At 53.4% G+C, this 25689-nt stretch overlaps 7 protein-coding genes across 7 annotated transcripts; 3 read left to right on the top strand and 4 right to left on the bottom strand.

Moving 5' to 3' along the window:
• Nucleotides 1-361: 361 nt before the first annotated feature.
• CC84DRAFT_1143059 (uncharacterized protein) lies at nucleotides 362-7028 on the top strand (the record flags this gene model as incomplete). Its single annotated transcript, XM_018176391.1, has 3 exons — nucleotides 362-3591; nucleotides 3640-5210; nucleotides 5257-7028. The coding sequence occupies 3 exons, from the start codon at nucleotides 362-364 to the stop codon at nucleotides 7026-7028; spliced, it is 6573 nt and encodes a 2190-aa protein (XP_018037263.1).
• Nucleotides 7029-8186: 1158 nt separating this feature from the next.
• CC84DRAFT_630412 (uncharacterized protein) lies at nucleotides 8187-9148 on the top strand. The gene is made up of 2 exons (XM_018186944.1): nucleotides 8187-8716; nucleotides 8785-9148. The coding sequence occupies exons 1-2, from the start codon at nucleotides 8450-8452 to the stop codon at nucleotides 9064-9066; spliced, it is 549 nt and encodes a 182-aa protein (XP_018037262.1). The 5' UTR covers nucleotides 8187-8449; the 3' UTR covers nucleotides 9067-9148.
• A 1667-nt stretch (nucleotides 9149-10815) lies between these two features.
• CC84DRAFT_1195287 (acyl-CoA dehydrogenase-like protein) lies at nucleotides 10816-13043 on the bottom strand. Its single transcript, XM_018181397.1, has 5 exons — nucleotides 12642-13043; nucleotides 12303-12589; nucleotides 11824-12250; nucleotides 11433-11773; nucleotides 10816-11334 (listed from the first exon to the last, which is right to left on the bottom strand). The coding sequence occupies exons 1-5, from the start codon at nucleotides 12766-12768 to the stop codon at nucleotides 10867-10869; spliced, it is 1650 nt and encodes a 549-aa protein (XP_018037261.1). The 5' UTR covers nucleotides 12769-13043; the 3' UTR covers nucleotides 10816-10866.
• A 979-nt stretch (nucleotides 13044-14022) lies between these two features.
• CC84DRAFT_630334 (uncharacterized protein) lies at nucleotides 14023-15615 on the bottom strand. Its single transcript, XM_018186942.1, has one exon. It carries the CDS (start codon nucleotides 15229-15231, stop codon nucleotides 14365-14367), a length of 867 nt encoding a protein of 288 aa, XP_018037260.1. The 5' UTR covers nucleotides 15232-15615; the 3' UTR covers nucleotides 14023-14364.
• Nucleotides 15616-17707: 2092 nt separating this feature from the next.
• Nucleotides 17708-19290, bottom strand: CC84DRAFT_630390 (uncharacterized protein). Its single transcript, XM_018186943.1, has 4 exons — nucleotides 18600-19290; nucleotides 18429-18543; nucleotides 18088-18373; nucleotides 17708-18028 (listed from the first exon to the last, which is right to left on the bottom strand). Exons 1-4 carry the CDS (start codon nucleotides 18887-18889, stop codon nucleotides 17829-17831), a joined length of 891 nt encoding a protein of 296 aa, XP_018037259.1. The 5' UTR covers nucleotides 18890-19290; the 3' UTR covers nucleotides 17708-17828.
• Nucleotides 19044-24309, top strand: CC84DRAFT_1241704 (uncharacterized protein; the record flags this gene model as incomplete). The annotated part of the gene is made up of 2 exons (XM_018184061.1): nucleotides 19044-19929; nucleotides 19984-24309. 2 exons carry the CDS (start codon nucleotides 19044-19046, stop codon nucleotides 23919-23921), a joined length of 4824 nt encoding a protein of 1607 aa, XP_018037258.1. The 3' UTR covers nucleotides 23922-24309.
• Nucleotides 24310-25487, bottom strand: CC84DRAFT_1241700 (uncharacterized protein). Its single transcript, XM_018184060.1, has one exon. It carries the CDS (start codon nucleotides 25134-25136, stop codon nucleotides 24474-24476), a length of 663 nt encoding a protein of 220 aa, XP_018037257.1. The 5' UTR covers nucleotides 25137-25487; the 3' UTR covers nucleotides 24310-24473.
• Nucleotides 25488-25689: the final 202 nt, after the last annotated feature.

The raw sequence follows: 25689 nt of genomic DNA, 5'->3' as shown, positions 1-25689 counted from the left end.
GTAGTATTTTTGTCAGGAATGGCGTTCGTCTCATGTAAGACTAATGCAAGCGCGATGGACTGCAGGCCCGTCGGCTCGCGTAAAAGGCTCTGCACAGGATTCTGGGAGGCGTGTGGTGAGAGTGAACGAGGCCGGGCCATGGTCCATGGCGTCACAGACGGCGCGACGCGAACCCCTGCGGCTGCGCTAAGGCAGAAATCACCTAGACTGTTTACGCTGGCAACGTGGGACGGAACAGCGCCGGCGATAGCACAGGACATCTTCTTGTACACCACTTCGGCTCTGGCTTCCTCTTCCTGCAATGTATATACTAGCCTCCCTATGAAGACGTGCACTCGCACACCAACCCACCCCCGACACCATGGCAAGAGAGGGCGCGACGACGACGCGCCTGAAAAACATCGAAACCGAATTGCGCAACATGGCAACATGTACCGCCGCGACCGTCGCGGAGCTTCAAGAACTACTCAAGCTGTCTGGAGACGCGGCGCAGTCGCAAAAAGAGAACATCCGCAGCAGGAGCGCAAGAGCACCCAGCGCCCAGTCGACAGCTCGCAGACGGCCTGGGACAGCTGCTTCTGCGAGGACGGAGCCTGGCGCAGATGCAGCCGCGCTTCTGACTCCCCGCCAGCGATACGTGCTTGCCACCCAGACGGTCAACGCGACCCTCAAGTCTCTCGCCGACGCGCTCAAAACGCCCGCGACGCCACAGAGGCCTAGAACCCCCACAGCTTCGGCGAAGGTTGCACACACGTCCCAAGCCAAAAGCACCGCGACATCGCAGCGTCCGCTCAAAGAACGCTCCGTCAGCCAGATCACGAACTCGCCCACGAAGCCGACGCCGTTGCGCCGCTCCTCGTCCTACTCGACCTTCACGAGCCCCGACTCGGGCTTGGTTGCGACTGCCGAGTGCGCCAGACTTGCATTCGCATACCTGAATACATCAGAAGGGATCCAGTTTGTGGGCAAGGACTCCCCTGAGCTGGCTCTGGAAAATGGACGGCTGTCGCTAATTGGAAAGCTGGTGACTCATGGCTTGGATAGCCTTGCCGTCAAGGAGATGCGCTTGTTGAAGAAGAGGCTGGATGCATGTACTCGCAGAGCGAATGCCACAGAGGATGCTCGACCTGCATCTAGTCGGTCCACATCACAGCAGGCGCCATCATCGGAAAAGGAGAGCTTAGCAGCTCTCCTAGACTTCGGCGATGTCCATCACAGCAGCGCCGCCATACCCATCATCATCAACCTGCAGATTTACGTGCTGCGTGTGCTTGGAAGAACAAAACGTCCACGCCTTGTAGAAACGGCATGGAGCTATCTCAAGCTGTCCCATCCTTCCAACCCCACCAACCTCATCTTGCACACTGCAAAGGAGAAGGCCCATCAAGCTAAAGCAGCGCGCCAACTGGAATCACTCGCTCAGACTATCCTTCAACTTTGTCCAAGCATCTCTATGTCCGCCGATCAAGACCTGCCACAACCGTCTCCAGATATCGTCCTGTGCCTGCAACATCTCGCGTTCGGGATACGGCAGAGATGGTGGACTCTAGCCCAACACAAAGGCAGCAAGGATAAGGAGCTCGTTGAACCCTTTGCAAAATGTCTCGTGGCGTTTGCAAGGCGATCGACCTTGCCTGCCGTAAAGAAGTACAAGGTAGCCGAGTCCTTGTATTCGAACTTGTTGGGCACGGGAAATAGTACCGACTTTTCCCAAAGGAATGGGAAGAGTCTGGCTGGAGCTAAGAATCACACCCTCGTCTCACTCGCACGCGCTGCAGATCTTCCCGACGAAGCCCTTCGTTGGTTGGGTGATTCCTCCTCTTCTACAGCCACACAAACTGGGCCCACAGCTGCGGTTCGATCGGTCCGCATCGCCACTGTATCTCTAGAAGCTTATATAAGAGATCCCTCACGAACTGATCAGGACGCCACTATCAACGCTGCTCTCGAAAGCCTCTCTGGTAGCTTGGATGGGACTGTCCGGGATCTGGAGACGCTGCTGATAGAAGTTCATGCATTACGACGGGTGGCGACCCGTATCATTTCAACTGCGTCTTCACCAGACAAGACAGACTGGTCGGTGACACTTTGTGGGCACTGTATACGCATCATTGCAGCAAGCATTCCTTTTTCTAGACGATTCATCGGAAGCCGACCTCCTGATGATGCCTCGCCTAGACAAATAACCGCATACCAAGCGCGTTTTGCGCTGGTTACGAAGCTTGCGAGGAGCACTGTCGATTCCGTGTCAGTCTGTTGCAGACTCCCACTTTCATCAGAGGCCACCTGGGAAGAGCTCGATAAATTGATCCAGGACTGCATACGCCTCATATCACAGCTCGAGGGAGAGCCCGCAGGTAACGACGATGCGAGTCTCGCGTCTCAAGAAGGAGCAAAGTCGGTCTTTGTCAAATTCTCCAATCTGTATTCGGCTTTCCGTCGACCTCTACAAAAACTAAAATGCGATTCGTCTGCACTCAAAACTATGCAAAGGTCTACTACGCTTCTCTATTCACGGCCTCAAGCCGAAAAAGAAGCCGGACAGCTCACCTCGAAGCTAGAAAGACTAGGCGAAGAGCTACACGCGCTTGATCGTTTCCAGGAGTCCCGTCAGGCGTACACACAGTGTCTTCAGACATCACTTGATGGGGGCTTATGTCAAGAGATTGTCAAGGCGACTTCAAAGCACCATGTCGTGCATGTCTTTAGGCAAGACTCTCTAATTGGTGATCTAGGAAGAGTCCTGCGGTTGTATCATCGCTCCTTCACGAAGTTTGGTCTGGGCAAATCCCAGGAGCTCGCTTTCTTCGACGACGCCAATTGCCCTGCTGCTGCGCGCGGAGCACTCCTGGAATGGCAGCTAGAAACATACCAACAAACGCTATCTAGAAACCGCTCTTGGGATGCTGCCCTCAACTCGTCGCTACAAGCCATAACAGACCGCCTTCTGAGCATATACACACCTCACCAATTTCCGCTGAGACGAAAGAGGCTGCACCTACTACTTCTGCAGCTATCGCAGATGTATCCGAACATCATATCGAACGCCTATTTTTCGGACGATTATCAGTGGGAAAGCGACGGTGACATTTATCAAACAGAGGATGGGGGTTTGGCACGATTCGGAGATCACCTAAGGTCTATGATCCTTCTCAAAACCTTATTGCACCGAGGAGACCTGTCGCTTCAGCAGCTTCGCGACTGCTTTAGTACCTGGCAGAATATGTTGGATGCCACCAAATCGTGGGATGAGGTGGAGGATCGAGTTGATAATACTCAAAACTGGCTCGAGGCGATACAAGCAAGTGCGGACTTTCTCTGCGCTAAGGGCGAAGAATATGAAGCGCTCCCAGTTATCCACCTCCTTGTTCGGGTTCTGGAGCTTCGAAAGGGCACAGATCAATCACAACTAATCTTAGCTCTGAATACACTGGGCTTGCAATTCTTGAGACTGGGCTATTCTGGCAAAGCAGGGCTGGCTTTCGCTAAAGCTGAGTTTTTGTTGAATGCAACCGCATCGATTGAAGCAAAGCTGCGGTGGCACATAGGCTACGCTGAGTACCTCTTGGGTACTGGCAACACTTCGAAATGGTTAGATCTCGCCTTTCATATTCCATCACCTTGACTTACGCACAATAGCGAAACCATACTCTGCGCCGCCGAGACACTTGCTGGAAAGGATCCTACCTTTATCGACCTATCGAAGCCATCCGCAACCCATTCCATGCGCATGACGTTCAACAATATTGTAGCAGAAGCCTGCTATGTTTCATCTCTGCTCTGTGCAAGCAAGGGAGACTACAAGAACGCGGCGAGACACGCTCGACAGGCAGTCTTGGTCAATCGACGTATCTGGGCTGCGCGAGAGGGCCACGTCAATACTCGCAAAGCTGTCTCAGCAGAAGGACCGACAGGTGCACCTTTCGACCCTCTAAGCTCCATTCGCGATGAGAAAGGCACATCGATTACCAGTTCTATCACCCACGAGGCGCTCAAAGGACCGGAGTTCTGGTCGCTGGTGCCGTCGCTATATAGGGCCTTGATACAGCATTCAATCGTCATAGCAAGCCAAGGCATGCTCGAAGAGGCTGTCTACGTACTCCAACAAGCAGAAAAAGTGGCTTCCGCCATTGGTTCCCGCACTTTGCTTGTGGATCATGCCAGCCGTCTCGCTGATTTATGGATCCAGAGTGGCAGACCCGATAAAGCACAGCCTTTGTTCGACGGACTAGATATATCTCAGTCCTCAAAGCACTTGAGCACTGTTTCGTATCATCTGTCCCTTGCGAGAATGCATCACGTAAGCCAACGGTTCGACGAAGAGATGGCCGAATACGATACCTTGGAAAAACTACTAACGTACTTATCTTCGCCCTCATACATCAGTTCCAGGACTAGCTTTACTTCCAGTCTGGATGCTTTGACCAAAAATGTATCTGCCCTCACTCTGGAAGAGTCAACGCCAGCGTTGGTTCAAACGACACGAACTGTGAGAACTCGAACAACGACTGTCAAAAATCCTGAAAAGACAACTATTCGCAAGACTGTAACGAAGACGACCATGACCCGCACGACTCGTAAAGCTCCCCTCAAAACCGCACCCACAGCAGCTTCGAAAATTTCGACTAAGGCTGCCACTTTGCCTGATAATGGGAAACAAAGTGCTACTGAGCACTGTGCGTCACTCGATGCGATTCAAGCCGACATTTTGTACAGACGTGTTGCCACATATCTCCTGCAAGAAGACGTTGCGAAAGCCATGGACGTTTTGAGTAGAGTTGAGATGTCAGAACAAGACCGGGAAGGGTCTCATGCTTGGGTACGCTTCAAGGCAATGCTAGCACAGGCTATCACGAGCATATCCAACGATTTCACCTTCAACACTTTACCCGAATCTACGATTGCGTTCCCTTCCATCCCGCCAAAGGACCGTCGATCGTCTGAAGGAATCGCTGCCAAGCGCCCAGCTGTCAAGCCTAGCACGAAACTCGCACGTGGGAAAAAGCAAGGTGGAGATGACTTCGTTGAACTGATCGAGAACGCTCGCGAAAAGTTGGTCGAGGCACACGCTCAGCACGCTACTGCTGCCAGTAATCACGTATTCCGACAGCTCTGCGCAGCTTTGAGCCATGCTACGATTCTCCTTTCCGCTGTATCTCAAGGTCGCATACGCGGGTCTATTCACCCGCTGTATTCTGCATACATGAGTGGTAGGTATTGTTTGTCATCTACGTAAGCGTCGCTGACAAAACGTAGAAATCCCCAAGCACCATGCTTTGGCACTTGCTCAGGACTCAGTGGAGGTTGACCAAGAAGTCATGTCACGAGAAGTGTGTTTACAATGGCCGAAGCTCACTGGAAAACAGCGATTTATCGCATCACCAACCGACTTTCAACATGACTACATCGACATTATACCCGAGACATGGTGTGTTGTATCGTTAGCGCTGAGCGAAGAACAAGACGAGCTGTACATCACTCGTTACCAAAGGAACACGTCTCCCTTTGTCCTGCGACTACCGTTGGCTCGTCATTCTTCCCGCGACCTGGATGAGGAGGAGTTTACTTTCGCGGACGGCAAACGAGAGCTTGAAGAGATCATTGAGCTCAGCGACTTTACGACGCGAAATGCTAAGGATCTGACTTCAAGAGAAGGCAGAAGACAATGGTGGGAAGACCGTGAAGCACTAGATGTCAAACTCCGCGAGCTGCTGCTCAACATCGAGAAAATCTGGCTTGGTGGCTTCCGGGGCATCTTTTCGGATCACGTTCATCAACCGGGCCTCTTAGCTCGCTTCCGCAAATCCTTTGACAATATCCTGGATCGCCACTTACCTTCGAGACAGAAGAGGGGGCAGCAAAAGAGACCGAGCCTTGACCCAAGAGTACTGGAGTTGTTCATCGGCCTAGGTGACGCTTCCAATCCAGACCTCGATCTCGACGAAGCACTCACAGACCTCATTTACTTCGTTGTTGACATCCTCCAATTCAACGGCGAGCCGAACGCTTACGATGAGATTGATTTTGACTCTATGGTCATTGAAACGCACGAAGCTTTGCGCGCTTACTATGACAGTGCAACAAAGGTGTCACCGGTATCTGCCCACACCATCCTCATATTGGACAAAGATCTGCATATGCTTCCCTGGGAATCGGTCCCATGTCTCGAGAAGCTCTCAATATCTCGACTTCCTTCGCTGGCCGCGTTGCGAGAACGCTTGCTCGCAGCCAGATTGCCAACCGCGACCCAGAATGCACCCATTGGGCACTACATTTCCGCCGATGCAGGCGGTACAAGCATGCTCAATCCTTCGGGGGATTTGGGTCACACATCCAAGACAATTAAGCCTCATTTGGACAGTATGCAAGGTACCTGGACGCACATCGCCAACCGACCGCCTTTAGAGAAGGAATTCGAAGATTGCTTGAGGAACGACCAGCTGGTACTGTTCTTTGGACATGGCAGTGGAGCGCAGTACATACGTTCGAAGGCTGTGCGACGACTGTATCTGAATGGGAAAACGCAGTCAGAACCAGAGAAGAAGAAGTCCGGTTGCGCAACTACGTTCCTTTTTGGCTGCTCGAGCGTTCATCTGTCAGACAACGGGATATATGAGCCTTCTGGCATGCTCTCAAGCTACCTTACTGCGGGAGCGCCGGCAGTGTTGGGCATGCTCTGGGACGTCACGGACAAAGACTGCGATCGTCTCGCTGTCAGAGCTGGCGAGCTGTGGGGACTGTGGCCAGAGCCAGACCCCGAGGATGAAGTTGTTGTTGAGCCGCCACCTACGGTTAAGAAGAAGAAAGGAAAGAGCAGGGCCGCGCAGCTCGTTGAGGAGATGGACACCCCGAGGGTAGCGAACAAGTCGCGAAAGGGTAACGCCCGCGAGGATGCAAGCGTTAGGGTAGAAAGAAGACGAGGCATTGGTTTGGATGAAGCAGTCAGAGATGCAAGGAAAGCATGTGTGTTGAGGTATTTGAACGGGGCTGCTGCTGTTGTCTACGGGATACCCGTGTATTTGGAGTAAACGCGCGCCAGCAAGAGTATCAAGACGCAGTTGAGACGTAACATGGGCTGGTGAAAGAATACTTCGAAGAATGTGTACATGCATCGCTTCCACACGCTATTTCTCCGTAAAATATTACGTACGATGGATTTGGCGGCAGTACCGCGGGACTTCTTCGCTACGCTTTCTGCGTGTACATCTGCCGTGACTCGAGTTTTGCACGGTTGCCTGTATCGCAGGCAGGGCCCGTCTTTTGGTACGAACCTTGCACTGTTACTGCAAAAAAAACTCACTGAAATCCACCGAAAACGACAAGCAAAGAAGTCTCTGAGACGCAGATAGTCTTTGAGCGAGCATTATTTGCTGTCTAGAAGGCCGCGAAGTGGTCGTCTGCCGAGGAAAGAGGCAAGCACTCAATCTTGAGTTAGTGAACAGGTCCTAAACGTGCGACTTTAGATTTACTGATGACGCCTGACGATATGTGCTGAGCTTGTCAAAGTAGGGTAAACAGCATCGTTGAGAAGCAGCATCGGTATACTGCCTCCATTCAACTTGCACCACGATGAACACAAACAGGACCCGCGTACGTATTGAGTCAGCCTCGTGAGGACCGCTGTAAGAAGGCAGCCACTAACCTCATATACACTAGGCAGGTGCCATTTTTGGACTTGATACCAAATCAGCCCCACCGAATAAGAGCATCAATCTCTTAACGATCTTAAAGTGTCTCCACCACCATCGCTTTCAAATAACCTGCCCTACAGAGTCGGTTCTGTCGTTGCCATTCTGGTAATACGCTTGATTGAGTAGTCCTGGGGCGTGGCGCTGTTCGGTGATGCATACCAAACGTGCGACAATGACGGCGGAGCAGAACAGCGGTTTCAAGGCGTGACGCCGTTCCCTGCCACACTGCCATCTGGATCTATGCAGGTTCTTCAGTTGCCGATATAACCCTCGCGACGTGGTTGGCTAGCTCGTTTGGGGGCCGACCAGGATCCTTCAGGCAACGACGCCGTTTCCTACGCACGGGAGCCTAATCAGGGTCGCACGGGCATCTTGACGAGAAGCGCAGGGCTGTGCCGACGCACGATGGCCATCTTTGGGGGTGATCTGGAGGAGGAACGGGCGGCAGCGCAAGGCTTGTGCGTCACAGAAGGCTTGCCTGGGGGACATATAGTGGACCCTCCGTCGCCTGCTGCCATCTTGATTTCCTCATCACAAACCTTTGCCTACGATTTTGCTCTGCGTCGCGCAAGACCTTCCACCTCGAGTGAATCTGGAGGCAATAATTTGCGAATACGACCCGTTACTTGAGGACGACGTCACTTTCACCATACCTACCTGTCGCACGTACGTACATTTGCCATTGCAGTACACCCGCAAGCGCTCGACATTCGTCACACCTTTCTCACCGGTCGTGCGTCCCACAATCACATCCCACAATGACTTCGCCGATCCTCAACTTCGCGATCCGCGGATTCCAAGTCGTCTTTGCGGCCGTCGTCCTCGGACTGTCTGTCGGCATGATCAAGGGCCAAGGACCAACCCTTGATTCGCCCATCTCTCTTCGCTACACTGCGTTCGTTGGTGGTGTGACCTTCCTCACAGCGATTGTTGGTATCGCTGCAGAGTGGATCTCTGTTTTGCAAGGCATGGTTGGACTAATCATCGACGGTGTCGTGATACTTCTCAACATAGCCGGCGGTGTGGTACGTTGATCCTATGATATTCCGCCGTTTGTCACCCGAAGCAACACTAACAAACCTCATCGTTACAGCTGCTGGCCATCCAGATTGGCGTCCCGAAGTGCAGCGACACAAGCCCTGAGAACATGCTGAACCTGTACCACAACCATCTCTTCAACGGCGGCTGCTACAAGAAACTCCCAAAGGTAGAGGGCGAATACCAGTGCTGGAATGGTCCATTCAACGACCGTGAGGGCCAGTTGAACGCCAGATGCAAAGAGGCACAGGCTGACACAGTCTTCTTGTTCTTCACGGTTGTGATCCTGCTCGTGTCGGCTACGATGACGTTCTTGCGCCAGAAGAAGGGCTACTGAACGGGAAAGAGGTAGAATGATGTGAGTGGCTGGGCGATCGGTAGACGGGTAGTGGCAGGAGTTGTGTGCAATGGGTCGATGGCTATTTATTAGGGATTTGTCCGGTGCAACGTGGTGTAATCGTTCGAACAAGGAGTGGGGGGAGGAGGATTAAAACGGTGTAGTTACCCCATGGTGCTGCGTTGCGACTCGTCTTTCTTGTCATTCGTTAGATACCCACACGATATGAATGATTGATGTTTACGTCCACTACGCTCTCCGAAAACTCGAAACTCTGATTTCTGGACAGTTGCAGAGAGGTGCTCATTCAATCAACAATCCGAAACGCCGGAACAATCAACGAGTCCTTTCATTGCGTCCTGCCATGCACGCTACGCCGAACGCATTTTTTGGAGATCTTCCTCCAACTTCGCATCTCAAGCCCATTTGGGACGCAGCACTGCGCGCCACGCAAATCATCTCCGCTTTTGTCGTCCTGGGCCTCTCAACCCATCTCGTTGCAACTGTACTCCAGGGGCTAAAGCCATTCACCTTGGTCTGGGCCAATATGGTGGGCGTTGCAACGTTGATAATGAGCATACTTGGCGATGTATCAAATTGGTGTGAACGCCTCGAAGGCAAACCCATGCTCCTGTTTGATGGATGTACGGCGGCGGCAAACCACGCAAGTGAAGTTGTGAGCTGATATCGGTCAGGCGAAGCACGAATTTGCTGTGCTGATATGATGGACAGCTCCTTGCTATTGGTCTGACAGCCGCAGAATGCACTGTGCTGGGCATTACCGAACTCGGGAAGAATATTCCCAGCTTACTATTCCCCAAAGTCGACTTCCCCGATGACCAAAATTGTGAAAATCTGTATGAGCCTATGAGGATCCTAAGTAGGCGGGACAAGTCGCACATGAGATGGTTAATCGCTGCTCCCCAGTGTAAATCGGATGTTCTTGGCGGCAGCGCTTTTCTTCGTTACCTACCTTTGCGCTGGATTCGCTACGCTTGAAGAAGGGTCACTAAGTGGGGGTCTCAAGTGAGGCGAGCATAGTCTCCCAGTGTGCGTTACATGCTTACAAGCATTAGTGATGCTTGTGTCTGGGAAATTTTTTTGTACCGGAGTCCATGTGCATCACAGTGTAAGGGAATTGGCCTCTGGAATTTGTTCTCCCCGCACCGTACCATTGCGCACCCTCATTGTTTCAAGTACTTTCATTGGGGATAATGTTGCCTCATAGAGAAAATACTCGCAAGTATCTAATTGTTCAGTGAGACTCTCCAAAATACTTCAGGTATGGGACAGTTCCAAGCATCATGACTAGGAGCCAGCGTTGCATACAAACCTTCTCTTTTCAACAATGACCCTTTCCACGCACCGTTCTTAGGCTAGCGCGGGCCTTCCGTAGATGAAGTGAGCACCTCGCACTTCGCACTTTTTTATTTTTAACCCGCGTTCGAGCGTCGAAAACATTGCTTCGTTCCGCGAAGATGTTGTGTGAGGGTGATACTCTCTTCTGGGTCCTCCTGTTGTGATAACGACTCTTCCGTCTTCTCAGTCAACAACTTTTCGAGAAGTCAAAAAGAAGGTATATAGTTTCTGCACACCCAAAATCTTTTATTGCAATAGGACATGCGCACGGTGAGGTGTTCGTCCATCCTCGAGAATCATGTCCACACTGAATTTGGCGTCCGATCTGATTATACAATCGACCCTTCAGAAATGGTCATTTTCATATCACAGAGAATGTCGGTGGAATATGTTCAATGTTTTTGAGAACTCAGTCTTTTACATACACAGATATAATACATCCTACAACTTCATGCCAAGCGCCTTGTGTACCCTCAATGCTTGCCTGATGCTCAAGTCAAGCATAATCTCCTCGCTACCACCAGGAATAGCGTATGCCCTCACGTCTCTGTATAACCTCTCGACCTTTGCACCTTGGCCTCCTCGGCTGTAGCTCAGCCCGCCAAAGATTTGACTTGCTTCTCTTGCGCAGAATTCGAAGGTTGTTGTGCTCTGGGCCTTCAAACTGGCAATGGCACCACCGAGCTTCAACATGGCCTCCATCTCACCCATCTTCTCGCACTGGAAGATGAGGTTCTCTAGCCAGTTGTAGGAGGCTTCGATTTGGCGAGCCATGTGGGCGAGCTTGAGACGGATGACAGGGTGGTCGATGAGGCGCTTGCCAAAGGTCTTTCGCTTGTGCGCATATTTGATCGATTCTTCGTAGCAGACGCGGGAGAAACGGAGACATTGGATGATGATACCAATGCGCTAGAATCGAGAAGTCAGTAATAGTTCGTGTGGAATGTGGAAAAGCACGTTGTATACATGTATAAGACATGTTCGCATCGTACGGCAGTGTTGCTTACCTCGTGGTTGAAGTTGGTCATGACGACCTTGAAGCCTTGGTTTTCTTTGCCAATCAAGTTTTCGACAGGCACCTTGACGTCCTCAAATGTGATGTACGTAGTACCGCTGGACCACACTCCCTGGCAGTCCATTCGTCGCGTTGATACACCGCCAGCCTCGCGCTCGATGAGCAGCACAGAGACTCCATTCATGCCCTTGTCGCTTGTTCGCACAGCAGTGGTAAAGTAGTCGCACCAGATACCGTTTGTAATCCACTTCTTCTCGCCGTTGACAATGTAGTATTTACCGTCTTCGGAAAGTTTGGCTTCGCAGCCGAGATTCGCAACGTCGCTACCAGCATCTGCGTGAGGTCAGGAACACTCGATTCAGAATCAAACAAAATGAACATACCGGGTTCAGTAATGGCAAGACAGATGCGTTTTTCACCGCTGAGAATCTTAGGGCCAATGCGTTGAACAAGCTCCTTCTTTCCGAACTTGAACAGTGGCGGAGCACCGATGCCGTATCCACCGATGAGGTTCCAGACGAGACCACCACTGCCGCTGCGCGAGAGCTCGTCGGTTAGTAGCATCTCGTGGAATAGATCCCACTTTTCTGGGGCAACGCTCTTTACGCGCTTGTCCGTCAAATGTGTGGGGAAGTGCATGCCGAGCAGACCGGCAAGATAGCCGCGGTCGCCCATTTGCTTGTATATCTCATCTGGCACTTTTTTCGCCTCGTCCCATTCGGTCACGTTGGGTTGAATCATCTCGTCCACCCATTGTCGGACTTCATCGCGGAGCGCTGCATGGGATTCATTGAAGTAGGGCGAATGGTACTGCGCAAGTCAATTAGCGACGCTACCGTTAGCTTTTGGAATTGCGACTTACCGACTGGTACCATGAAGGATCAGCGTATGGGATGAGGTCGCCGTAGGGGTCCAACGCCTCGGCTTCTTCGGCCTCTGCAGTTGGCTGAGGAGCAACAACGCCTGAGTTCGCTTCCGGCTTGACTAGCTCCTTTTCTTGCGGCGGAGGAGTCGCTGGCGGAGTTGGAGGTGCCGCTTTGGAGTCCAATGACCCAACTTGAAGTTGTTTCTGGTACTTCTTGAGGATGCTCTCGTTATGGTACTTCCAGAACTGCTTCGATGCGTCCTTGCCTGCGACACGTTGCAGAACTTGATGTGGTTAGCCAATGAGCTGCTTGGTCCATTCTGACAGAAAACATACTCTTCTTTCCGCCGGGATGATCATCTTGGAACTTGGTCAAGTCGTACACATCCTCATCAACAATGATCCAGAGGTTGTCGACCTTGTTGTGCGACGCAACATCGGCGGTAGAGAATCGCTGCGACATGGCTGCTGTGATGCAATGAACAGAAGATTGAAGGAAAGAAAAAGAGGGTGCACTCCTACAAAAAGGTGTTACAGAGAGAACAATGCCGGATGCCGAGGATTAATAGCTTGTAACGGAGGTCGAGGGCTTTCACATGCCATCGGACCACGCTAACCAGGCGACATCTGACGGCCTGGAGCCGCAGCAAGCGTGTGGAGATGGCTTCGGTGACGCGCCCGTGATTCAGCGATCTCGTGAGCGCTTTCGAAGCTGTGTGATTGGTGCCCGGCTCACCTGCTCGTCTGAAGGAAGTAAACGCGTCCGACGTCATGCGCAGACATGCCGAGGCAGTGCTGTTTCGGGCTGGTGCACGTTCCACCAGCTTTCACAAGCCGGTGAAGCTGACAATCAGCTGCGATCAAATACGGCGAATTGTGGAGGCCCGCATCGTCCCCAGACTGAGACGCGGTCGGCTTGACGCGCAGGGCCCACTGTGAACGTGCTGGCCTTCTTCGTGTCTTCCACAGGGTCCAGGCACGTGAATCGCGAAAAGGCATGATTCCGCCATCGCCTGCATCATCGTCCAGGTACAATCGCACTTATACCAACACTTTAGTAGTCCTGCACTATGTCTAAGATTGGTTCATCATCTCCTATCAGTATCTCAGAACCGTCGGAACTGTCAAAGACCCAAGCGTTTGGCAACGGCTGCCTGCACCAGTGGCCTGCCTCTGATACGGTTCACATACTCTGGATAGCTCTACGGATCTGGAAGATCTACATTAACGTGATTCAGAAAGTTCGTGCTTTAACGCAGCAGGCTCAATTCAAGAACTGGATATGGCTATATAGCACAGTATATGACAGTATATTGGTACATGGATTGACCTGTCATCTTAACAACTATTGTACATGCGAGAAATCAAATGGATAGCGAACTGGTTGTTCATGACCTTGCAAACGGATGTTGGTGGTCATGCGCCAAGCCATTTTGTATTTTATAGCGCACACAAGGACTGAACAGGTGCTGGCGTCTTCCAAGGTTCGCACGCGCGCACAAGGCGAACGGTTCGAAAATAGGGTGTAAGCGGCTAATGCATGAGGCTGAATCCTTGAGTCTCTCAGTTTGTCGGGATTGGCGACCGTTGTACAGTTCCACCTGCGCTCATATCACAATTGTCAATTCACCGGACTGAAGCTTTGAATGAGTGCTGAGATTGTCACGAAAACAAACAGTTCGAGACATTGCTGGGAGCCCTGAGATGGAGGATATGGAGTAGGTGGAGGCTATCACAAGTGGTTCGTGTGATCAGAGACACCCTCGTGTCTCCCCAGTCGTCGAATGGAGGAATGCATAAAGCGCAGAGCCAAGCATGAGGTAAGGAGAAGTGCCCCAATGATTGAATGCAATTATCCTGGAAGTCTGTATGAAATAAAGGCCAAAGCCGTCCCTGCAATCTGACCCGATCGAGTTCGTCAAGGACGTGGTATACAGGCTCGTTGTGTCCGTATTCCGTGTGCCCTAGGCTATATTGCTGAGGAAAGCGTTTCTTCTGAAGTGTGAAACCTAAAACCCAGCGTTTCTCGCGCATACAAGCAAGCAGTCCTGCCTGATCTTCAAGAGGCAGCTGCCGGCTTCGTCCACTTCGCCTTTCGTGCTTCTGCACGCTCTCGGTCTGCGGCGCTCATCCAGGTGGAACCACTGTCATTGCGTTTGTCATCTCTCCTGTTCTCTCGGTTGTCCCGTCTCCTGTCACCATCATGGTTGCCTCCGCGGTTTCCACCAGCGCGTGGACCGCCGCCACGGCGTTTGTTCCTGCCGGCATCGTCGTTGTCCTCGCGCCCTCGCTTTCGCTCTCGCTCTTTGCGCTCCGGAAGAGCCTCGTCAAGGCCCTTAAGTGCTCCCGATTCGCCGAACTTCTTTGCGCGCTCCAACTTCTTGAGGGTTTCGTCGTCCTCGACCTTCAAGCCGAACTTGGCAGCGCGCTTCTTGCGCTTCTCGATTTCGGCATCGAGGTCGGTCGCCGCAATACCAGCCGCATAGCTTGGAGCGGGTTCCTTGTTCTCTTCCTGCGTTGCTCCGGTAGCGGCCTCCGTCGCCTCACCGGCCGGCTTCACCGAAAGATCGTCCGTTTTGGAGGGGTCGATATCAGCCTGCTGATTGGGCACCGCCTGCGGGTTCGGCGGCTGGCCAGTGCCACCTGCTTTGGCGACGGTCTCTGCCTGGGTCAGGGTGGTAACGGCGACCTCCTCAGATGTCGTCTTCTTGTCTGGCTTCTCTTCCTGTTTCGCAGCCTCATCACCGTCGTCCCAGTCAATCTCGTCCTCGGGATGCGCGTTTGACGGTGCAGGCTCAGATATCTTCTTCTCGTCGTCCTTGGTGAGACGGTCCACCATTTCGGCTTTCTTGCCCGTGGTCGGCAGGCCGCGCTCCCTGAGCATCGCCTGGAGCTCGTCGTTCTTCATTTTGGCGTATTGGGACATGTTGGGCGCTCTTCAACGTCTTACAATGTGAGTGGTTGCGGTGAGACGCGACGGCAGGGGAGACGCGTCGCGAAAGGGGTGCGAGCAGCGGGCGGCGCGCGGTCAGCTCAGTGGGAAAAGAGTTTCGCGCAACAGACAGCAATGCAAAGCTGGGCGACCGGAGATGCGAATGGAGTCCTGACGGGGTTTGGGTCCGGGAGTTGGTGTCGTTGAGAATCCACACGTCGACAAAGACCACAAGAGGAGCATTGACAAACGAAGGACACGCCAAGCCACTAGCCACAATGCACCGCCTCATCGGTCCCGAAGGAACGCGGACGCGACAGTTACGCACCATCATTTTCCACCGGCATGTCTCGAGAAGTAATACGCCGAGCTCGAAAAATATCCGAACCTAAACTCTTGCAGATGTGCCAACAAGGCGTATATTGTACCTACCGCTGGCGCTCTTTGGAATCGTATGAACCACGTGGTAGTCCACGCGGATTCGGACGAGGCGAAGTCTAGTGTTGGCTGTTAACAATGGACTCCGCAGCCGAGGAACGCCTTCGACAGGTTTTGAAGCACAGCTTCTGCCTCATCATGCGGTTTACAGCTTCATGACCCGATTGTCGACGACTCTGTATCTATGAATAGTCACTCCCGAAGCACTCAAGCGCTTGTGGCATTCACACCAATATCGCAAGTTTCGACACTACAGGGTTTTCAGTGACCCAAGTCCAAGTCACCCCGTATTGTGCTATCGAAGAATCACCTAACAGAAACATCCATGTCGCGACAGCATTTGACCGACCTGCAGATCATCACGAGATCGTATCTCGCTCAGAAATCGTTGACCGACCAAATCCCAGGCGGTGACAGCATACCTCCTACAGTCACATTAGGCGCCGGGGCTATCATTGTCAGTGTATGCAGGATCCGTTCTGGTCTGCACGCAGGGACTGTGCCGTACACCGTTGGTGAAGAAACCCCACTTGTCCAGTCCAAGCGGCGTTCACCCTGATACAGTCCCAGTTAGTTCCAACAAGGGCACTTGAGCTTTACGTGCGTTCGGCCATCTGATTCGCAGTGACGAGGAGTGGTACGCTTGGGGAGGTCCCGTTTGCCGTCCCCGTTCCACCCGCGACTAACGGGATCGCAAAGGTAGGGCATGCCTGTCAAATACTTCAACGTCAACATCGACGGCATATGCGGCAGGTCGCACTAGAACTCTCAACAGAAAGCGACATGAGGCATCTGGACTCAATCTAGAGCTGCCCACTATGTAACTACCAAAACTCAAAGTGCTGACGACAGATCCTTGTCTTAATGTCCTGGCTCCGCGGTGTATGTTTTTGCGAAGCAACAGGGCAACATAAGCGCATCGGGGCGCGTCACGCGATCGAAACCCATCAGGTGGACAGTGTAATGTCAAGAGCCAAGCTAAACGTACCCGAGAGAACGAGCTGTCCAGATGGGTCCGTGATCTTGCAACGATTAAGCCGTGGTCCGGTTTTGTTCACGTTACAGCAGGTATGTCACCAACAATGAGCAAGAGTCCCTCTCTTGTAGACTCGGTTGTTCACCGTTCACCCATGTCGCAATGCCGAATGTCTCACAGGGACGCAAACGCTTGTTGGTGATCGTGGAAGCAAGAAATCGCTGTTTCCCCTGCATAGAGCCGCAGCGAGTGTTGGCCCTTCGAAGTGGCATCTTGCTCTGCCATTGGTCAACGGCCACTGCAAAGTTGACCTCCTGTGGTATAGTCTCATCACATGACCAAAAGCTCATGTGGCAGGGTTTATGTGAATCACATCAGTGACTAACCAATGAGCGTGCCGATGAAGCATCCGACAGAAAGTGGCTTGGGGCCAACCTGGATGCCGGATCTGACTGTTGGGGCGGACCCTCCGCAAAGGCCATCATGATCTTGTAAAAGTAAGAGACACTGAGCACCATCACATAGAGTAAAAAATGCTTCTTGGTCTGGCGTCACGTCACATCTATCACCAGAATTATTCGCCTTCGATGCGCTGGCAGGCGGCAGTGCTTGAGTGGCGACGTGGAGGCACCAGCCTCACTTTGTGGAGCTAATGCCCAAGCGCATGCACCTAGCCACCCTTCAGCTTGCGCGGTCTCTCCGGAACTCGCAACCTACGAAGGATCCTCCATATTCATCGGCCCGTAGTGACCGACAGTCACGAGAATAGCAGCGAGTTGAATCAGATCCTCCAGTTTCGGGCGCGCATGGCGGGAAACGCGCATCAAGACCTGATGACTCCTAGGCGTGTGCGCATCATTCGTTATTGAGCCCATGTTGGTTGGGAGGCCTACGCGGCCTGTACTGAGATCCATCAGTCCAACTCCTCATATTGCCGATTGAGGAGAGCTGCATATGACATTCGAAGGTTGTATTGGCTCCGGCTTGACGTTCTACGTATCCTTGAATTGGATCCCTCTCCTACCATCCATACAACACGATCTGAGTTCCAGCCAGTGATGTTCTGTTGAGAGTCGGCTGGTGGACGCTGTAAAGTAGGCTTTCTCGTGCTTTGGCTGAGCAGGACAGTGGCTTTACTGAAGTATCTCTTCCAAAAGCCAGCACATACTGCGACTCGTCAATTATCATACCTCAGCTGCGATTGAGTCGTCTGGTCTCCACCAACGAGGAAAAGTGGACTCTCAAGATGGCTATTGCTTTTGATCGTCGGCAGTCGCATGATATTGTGGGAAAACCCGATGGCTAGTGAGAGTACTGACACCCAATCGCTGGCACTCGACTCTCGTCTAGTCACGCCTCCAGCATCCCGTCTGTGCGCTACTCCTACAGGGATTAGTTACGAATCGTCGCCCTCCTCTACAGTTCAGGCGCCTCACTGGTGGATGGCCTCTTTCGCTGAGACCTCTCTACCCGCCCTCTAAGCGCAAGCGCTCTGCTAGACGGCAATGCCCCGGACCCGCGAGCCTTTCGTCCCTGGCCAGGAGAGCGCCGCTTCTCGTTCCTGAGGGTCGTGTTGGGCCGCACGCCATATATCAGACCTAAACCCCGCTTGAACTTGTCAGACAGTAGAGTCAGCAAGTCCGGACGCGCCCATCCAACGACCAAATTATCCCCTAGGTGTCCTTTTGATCGTTGAGCTAGGAGTCCCTTGGAGCTCCCGGTCTGCCTTTTCGCTTAGAACGGAATCACTCGGACGATACCCACAGCGGCGACTCACCCGTGGCCGACGAAGGACCGTGGAGACCAACACGGGCGCGTGAGCTACAGCTCCCAAGTTATATCCTCCCTCGCTGGCCCGTCCTTGAGCGTCTGCTCGCCTCGCAACGGTTTTGCTATCCTTGTTATTCGGTTGCAAGCACCGCCACACTATTGCCAGGATCGGACTAACCGAACGCCACGACTCACTCGGAACCGCCGTAGGGTGGCGTAGTTGGAGCAAGAGTGACCAGTCCTCACCGAGTTTTTGCTGGACATTTGGGAATTGCGTAGTAAATTGTTAGCCGTCTTAAATGGCGCGGCTCCCGCCCGATGTACCTGAAGTCTAGTCAGATTCGCCACCCCCAGGCTTCCAGTACTCTGGGTAATCCGAAAGCTACACACAGCACACACCAAATAAACGTCCGGAAGCACCCTGAGCTGAACGTTGCTGACGACACCAAGAGCGGACTCGACTAGCATACCCCAACATCGACCTTTTTGGCGCCCGAAGTCGCCTTCTTGTTGACCATACCGATGTCTCTATGAGCTGCTCAGCACATACAAGCTTTTGGTATACAGGGCCTGGTCTATCGTTGCGCACAGTCTTTACCCGTGTCGCACCGAATTGCCCAACATGGCTACCTATAAATCACATTCCAATCTTCCAAGGAAGATGGAGGAACAACCGCCGTACCCCCGCCGTGCACCTACTGGTAGATTGCCACAACGATCTGTCACGCCCACTACAACTATTTCCCAGGTACCTGCGCCCGTACCATCAAAGCTCCAGAAGAGGAGGCCTTCGAGAGATGAGGTACTCCTCACTAGAGGGGCTCCTGGTCAAAGAGTGCCGACGCCTAAGGCAGCGGTAATGTTGGGGTCACGCCAAGCTGGCGCTTCTTCCACTGTACCTATAATCCATCCCGCCCCACGCCAGATGGCTCCTAAGTCTGCTTTACAGAGCTCTTCCCGCCTACCAAAACCTGAAATGCCTACGAATACACGCACGCCATCCCTAGTATCAGGATCCTCCGCCTCGACCGTCGATAGTCCACAATCAAATCTCTTGAGGCGCAAACAGACAAACATTGGAGTCGGAGGTTCGCGAGAAGACGGAAGTTCGGTGTCTTTCCAAGAAAAGTCCATCATGCCCTCAGGCATTCCTGGAGGCTACAAAGATCCTTTCTCCGAGACGGTGCTCGGCATATCGATACCATCAACTTCTGCAGTTCTTGCCCACTCAGCCGCAGAGTTGGAGCTACAGCATCGTTCTCCTTACGAATATGATTTGGGTCCCACAGAGATTCTACCGCCACCCGCTCCTCATTATACTCTTTCCACCACTCCTTCCACTCGATATTCCGAATCACCTGGACCATTTAGTGTCTCGTCAACTCCGACATCCATGTCCTCGTATTCTCCAGGAGTCGTGATGTCGACGAAGACGAATACACGTACGCGACAAGTAAGCCCATTACAGGGCAAACCTCCGGTCGTAAGATACAGAACTCCGGAAGAGCGTGCACTCCCATCACTACCAGAGCCAGCGGCAGTCTCAACTGCTGCTTCTTCAGCGCGTATGAACTCTGAGTCAAGCAACGAGAGGTCACAGATTGAGCGACTCCCAACTCGACCTTCTGATCCTACTTCCAGGACGACACATACGCGCCTCCCAACATCACACCGGCAAGCGGACGCAATGAAGGGCGACGTGAGCAAAGGACTTCGACGCCCATCTCAAACCATGGAGCAGAAACCCCGAGTACAGGCACCTCCCGAACTGGCGCATTTGGCCGATCAGCCGTCATCAACTGCAGCTCCCCGAAGACCCTCACGGCCAAGCAGGGATGGCACCCCCGAAATAACTGGATTCCGTGGGCCTTCACCAATCATTCAAAGTAATATGAACAGCTTCCCGTTCTCGCATCAACGAACTACGTCTACCGGCTCGACTTCAAGCGTAGGGATGAACAGCAAGACCCGATTCGGGATTATGTCGCCAAAGCAATCGTCTCGCAACCCGTCCCCGAACCCGAGCCTTACTTCAAGCTTTGCCCCAACCTCACGTGTTCCTACTCGAGGACCTACACCGGACTTACAGCCAGACAAGAAGCGGTCGTCGACGCTGCCTACTCCTGCTCCCGCCCCCAGCCCAAGTAAAACATCGCGGTTCGGGTTCTTCTCCAGACGGGCCAAAACGGAACCAACCGCCCCTGCTGTCAAATCAGAGAAGAAGCTTCATCGACGGGGTCCGGCTGCTGGTACAGGCCACGAAGGATATGGCCGGTATGCTGTTGGGGCAAGAAGTGCGAGTGGGGCTAGCGGGTCAAGTATCGGAAAGTCACTAAGCGCTGCAACTACTTCCGAGAGCTTCGACAAGACCCCTTCTACCCGTAAGAGCAGTGTCACGAGCACTACCAGCACAGAAATGGACGACTTCTTCCTCGAGCGGCTCAATCCTGTAGTAATCCGCGGAAATGGAAGCAACAGCGAACTGACAATGAGCCCGGAGCCGCTACAGAGCACGAGCAGCCTTGACGTCTCGAGCCCTCGACTTTCGCAGTTGAGCAAGACCACGAAGGGGCCCTCGGGTACCGACTCGGAAAAAGCACGTCCTGCATTGTTGCCCTCAGCAATGTCTGACTCAGTCCAAGGAATGTCGCCAGTAAAACGAATGCCTATCGGCCCACGACGTCCATCAGAGAGCGAAGATGAATTGAAGAAGTCGCTCATTCCAGCTATCGCCGCTAAGCGCGCGTCACGTTCTTCGAAATTCGTCGATACAACAACGTCTGCGAAACAGAGCTTTAGCAAAGCACGGAAGGGTTCGCTCACTGGCGCTACCTCAGATGGGAAGGAAGGTGGTTGGCTCAAATCTTCAAAGAAAGAGAAAACTGAACAAGAGGCGTCGAAGCCACCAAGAAAGTGGAACTTTTTCCAACGTGCCCACGGTGCTTCTCGTGTACCTACTCCGGCTGTGGAAGCACCAACCTCTTCTGCGGCTCGTATACCAGTTTCGCGGTCCGTTGCTCACTACGCCATAGTAGACTCTCCATCTGGACTGGATGCGAACGACATTGAGATGATTATGAAAGAGGCTGACAGCGCACCCGAAGAACCGCCAGCGCCAATTCAGCAGGATGAGCCTCCAGAGTTTAACGTCCAACCTAAGGCTACGGAACGTCTGCCATCGATGCTGCTACCTCCCAAGCCCATCTTGCCTGATATTTTTACGGCACCTGCCCGACCAGCTTCGCCTAAGGTCTTTTTGCGACCTGTGCCTGAGCCTCAACCCAAACTTACCCTGGATACAAGTGTTACTGAACAGGCTCATCGTGTGCCACCCTCGGTAGGCGACCTGACTCCGGTCACAGACCTTTCTGCTCCATCCTCTCCAGGCAGTCCGCTTTCCCCAGGGCAACCTTCAGACCTTGTTGTGTCGCCAAATACCCTCCCTGCACCGGTCTTTCTGCCGTCACCGCCAGCAACACTCTCCCCTCCGGGGCCACCGCCTTCCAATCCTCCTCCAAGGCCCAGCCGCCTAGCCCAAGTAGGGCGCATACCTCAAGTAGTTTCAACACGCCATAAAGCACATCGCCCCCATTCGCGGTCCTTCTCTCGGCCCTTTGCTATGACTCAACCGGGCCCAAAGGCGTCTTCGTGGACTTCATTTGACTCAATAGGTCCTATGACGGTGACAGCTGGCCCAGCAGAGCCGTACCCTATCCTTCATGGGCTTAACGCGCTCACCCACGGCACAGCTATCGCTACTGTGAGCCCGAGTGCGGTGGAGTCCATGCGCCAAGGGGAGTTCTTCGTTTTCCCATCCAGGAAGGGTTCTGAGGTGTCGTACTCTAGCAGCTCGGGCACCTGGAGCTTCCCTGCAACCGCTGGAACTGCAATTGTTCCCATTCTCGGGGCACCACAATCCGAGGACGAGGTCTGGAACGAATACAATGACCTTATTGACGAGGTTTTGTCTCCCACGGATTTGCAAAATGCAGACGGCGGCGAATCTGAAGAGAAGAGGTCCGCTCTGGAACCTCTGCCGCTGAAGCTCAAGCACTCCAGAGCGTCATCGCATTCGGCAGCTTCCACAACACGCGTCTCGAATCCCTCACTGCATCTGCGCCGCTCACGCCTACTTGCGGTCTTGCACTCCCAGTCTCCTACATCTTCAATCTCATTGTCCGAGTTCCTCCAGGAGTACGGAGATAGGAACATTAGTGTCGTGGATCCGATAAGTGGGCGTCTTAGCTTTCCATCCACTGCACACATGTCCGTTGGCTCGGGACCACGGGATCGAGTGAGCTCAAACCGATCCAGTCTTCCAGCGTCTCTGAACTTGAGCTCTCGCCAGTCTAAGGCCACCCTTGCCTCCAAATCGGACAGGGATCGCAACAGTGCAAGTTCCAATAAGTACAGGGACACCCGACTCATGGAGATGGCAGAAACACGAGCAGATGGGCTGTCAGCAATGGCCAACCTTCGCTTCGGTGCTTTGATGACCAGCAAGTGGCTTTCCTTCGGCCGTGTCATATTCAGCCCTGCACATTTCGAGCTGAAAGATCCCGAACATGACCGTATCCTTGTTATTGACGGCCTTGGCAAGGACTGGTCGTACTACTGTGCTCTTACGTATCCGGAAGCAACAGTCTACAACCTCGGGCCTGGTCAACCGTCCATAACTACCACGACGACTGGCAATGCGCCTGAACCATGGTCGACACTGAGCAATCACCGCCACTTCAATCAAAACACTCTCGGCGACCCTTTTCCTTTCCCGAGAGGTTTCTTCGCCTGCGTTGTCCTCCGATTCCCGTCAGCCGTTCCCACGTCTGTCCACCGCACTGTGGTGTCGGAGTGCAAGCGGGTCCTAAGGCCGGGTGGTTTTCTGGAGCTTAGCGTCCTTGACCTCGATCTCGTGAACATGGGCAATCGCGCCCGACGTGCCGTGCGTGGCCTGAAAGTAAAGATGCAGGTCGCGGACGAGGACGTCTCCCTTCGCAATATCAGCGACGAGATTATGGGTCTCGTCGGAAAGAAGGGTTTCACTGAGTGCAACCGATGCTTCGTCGGTGTCCCCGTCGCAGGTACACTGCCTAGTCCAGACCAGACCGACGCCGCTTCATCCAAGAAAAGGAAAGGAAGCACCGCCAGCTCCATCAACAAGCCAACTGGAGCCGCTACCAAGGCCACCAAGAAGCCTAAGCCCGAGGTCTCTTTCTCAGACCTGCTCAACACGCGCGCTTCCTCCGAGTCTACAGACAACACTATCACCGATATGGTGGCGCGCGTGGGCCGTTGGTGGTACTCACGCTGCTACGAGTCCCTTGTCCTCCCCGAAGCTGGCGAGCCCGACGCCGCAAACTCAGGCGACCTCCTCCGGAGCAGCATCTGGCGCGACGAGAGCCTCATCAATGAGTGCGAGAAGCGCGGCACCAGCTTCAGGCTGCTCATTGGGTATGCGCAGAAGCCCATCGTCGGCGTACGCCGCACTGTGAGCGTCTAAATATCTTCTTTATCGAGCTGTGCTCCTGTAGGTCCAGGAGGCCGGTTCTTTCCAGTATACGTTTTCACTAATGGGTCATCTTTCTTTTGCGGCGTTCTTTTTGGTTATTTTTTTTTCCTGCGTTCAAGCGGTTTCTATACCCTCTTCTGATTTCTCGCTCAATGCATAGCAACGGTGGACTCGACTGCACAATAACAGTACTTTATACTGTATCATACAGATTGGCGCGAGCCAACTACAGGTGGGACGGCGATACTTGGTCGTCGCATCTCGGTGGGAGCGGAGTTGGAACATGCTGGTAATGGTCAACAAAGTGCGCATAATGTGGCGGTATACCCTTGACGATAGCATGTAGATACGAATCATGACATGAGATTGAGAACATTTACGCGCATGGTCAAATCACTTCCTCGTGGTATATTCTACACGCATCGCAACGATCAAAGTCCCGTGCGCGCATTGCCTTCCTTCCCTTGTCCTAATCTTCGCAAAACACGATCATCTTCTACAGATACCACCACTCTCATTCGCTTCGCCGCCCACCCTGTGCCCCTAACTCCCACCAACAACCATCCAGGTCCCCGCTACAATTTCCCCCGCCCCCACCCTCCTCACAAACCCCTCAACATCAAACCTCACCTTCCCCCACAACCCTATTTCCCCCTTCCCCCACCCCATCTTCCTCCTCACCTCCTCTCCGCTCATCTTCTCAGGCTGCTCCCACACCAAAAACACGTAGCGATGGGGCGCACTGAACCCGGGCGGCGCAGGCGCCACCCACGACGCCAGCGGCTTTTCTAGTGTACCTTCTCCACCCGCCGCGACGCTGGACGGCGTCAGCTGCACCCATGTGTCGGTCGCGGTGTCTGTTTTGAAGATGGGCGAGGAAGAGGAGGGGGCCGCGGCGAAGGGCGAGGCGGTGGCGGCGACGAGGTCGGTGTGAAGGCAGTGCAGGACGGGAGAGGCGAGGGGAAGGGCGGGCGAGGGTGCGTCGAGGTCGAGGGCGAGCGCGATGTATTTTGCACCGGGAAGGTGGGTGCGGAGGCAGGATTGGGTGACGGAGAAGGTGGGTGCGCGGGCGGTGTTGGACTTGGAGGCTTTGGTGGCCGGGGCGGGGATTTGGGTGCCCGAGGGGAAGGTGATGAGTAGGGAGGGCGCGGTATTGTCTTTGTTTTGGTCGAGGAACTTCTTGATCGTGGGTGTGGGGGACGGCATGGCGAAGGACCGTTTGTCTGAATCGCAGAGATAGGTGCCTTTGCTGTGGTTTTTATGCTCGATGACGGCGGTGCTTAGTTCAGATCGAGGAGTCCTGCATCTTGCACGAGATTGACAGATTGCTCCAGCATGTTGCGGCTTGTTTATAGTGCTCCTCCTACTGGACGGGCATGGTCGGTCTCGTGCTCCGTTGAATGGTTAACTCCGTACGCGGCACGTAGCTAAGCTTATCTCAGTCAACGATACGATTTACCTTCCGTTAGCTAGCTCGTGTGCAAGGGTACCAAAGCAAGTTGCCAATGAACGCCAGTGCAAGCATAAGGTCATTCAGTGTCGGTTGCGTTCAGCAATTTGAGTACGAGCGAGAGCGCGTCATACAAGGAGAGCTGTGGGGATGTTTGAAACAATGCACTCAGCAAAAGCAATGAATACAGGATTTGTGAACAAGACTCTATTAATGTCCGTCCGCTTCAAGTATGCTCCAGAACCCTGTGGCTACGCACTTGCTCGTTCTCGCCGCATGCTGCAAACCTCTGACCAACCTTGATGCTGC

This window comes from Paraphaeosphaeria sporulosa (assembly GCF_001642045.1).
Source record: "Paraphaeosphaeria sporulosa strain AP3s5-JAC2a unplaced genomic scaffold CC84scaffold_4, whole genome shotgun sequence".
Classification (NCBI taxonomy): Eukaryota; Fungi; Ascomycota; class Dothideomycetes; order Pleosporales; family Didymosphaeriaceae; genus Paraphaeosphaeria; species Paraphaeosphaeria sporulosa.
The sequence above is the reverse complement of the archived record's forward strand: the minus strand, read 5'-3'. Positions and strand labels throughout refer to the sequence as shown.

Excerpts from the sequence above, each read along its gene's own strand:
- CC84DRAFT_630412 (XM_018186944.1), top strand. The coding sequence starts at position 8,450 with ATGACTTCGCCGATCCTCAACTTCGCGATCCGCGGATTCCAAGTCGTC. Across the intron at positions 8,717-8,784 it reads TCAACATAGCCGGCGGTGTG|CTGCTGGCCATCCAGATTGG; the intron begins GTACGTTGATCC and ends TCATCGTTACAG.
- CC84DRAFT_630390 (XM_018186943.1), bottom strand. The coding sequence starts at position 18,889 with ATGCTAGTCGAGTCCGCTCTTGGTGTCGTCAGCAACGTTCAGCTCAGG. Across the intron at positions 18,374-18,428 it reads CGGTCCTTCGTCGGCCACGG|ACCGGGAGCTCCAAGGGACT; the intron begins GTGAGTCGCCGC and ends GCGAAAAGGCAG. Across the intron at positions 18,029-18,087 it reads GCGAAAGAGGCCATCCACCA|CGCACAGACGGGATGCTGGA; the intron begins GTGAGGCGCCTG and ends CTGTAGGAGTAG.
- CC84DRAFT_630334 (XM_018186942.1), bottom strand. The coding sequence starts at position 15,231 with ATGTCCCAATACGCCAAAATGAAGAACGACGAGCTCCAGGCGATGCTC.
- CC84DRAFT_1195287 (XM_018181397.1), bottom strand. The coding sequence starts at position 12,768 with ATGTCGCAGCGATTCTCTACCGCCGATGTTGCGTCGCACAACAAGGTC. Across the intron at positions 11,774-11,823 it reads TCTTGCCATTACTGAACCCG|ATGCTGGTAGCGACGTTGCG; the intron begins GTATGTTCATTT and ends GACCTCACGCAG. Across the intron at positions 11,335-11,432 it reads TGACCAACTTCAACCACGAG|CGCATTGGTATCATCATCCA; the intron begins GTAAGCAACACT and ends TCTCGATTCTAG.
- CC84DRAFT_1241700 (XM_018184060.1), bottom strand. The coding sequence starts at position 25,136 with ATGCCGTCCCCCACACCCACGATCAAGAAGTTCCTCGACCAAAACAAA.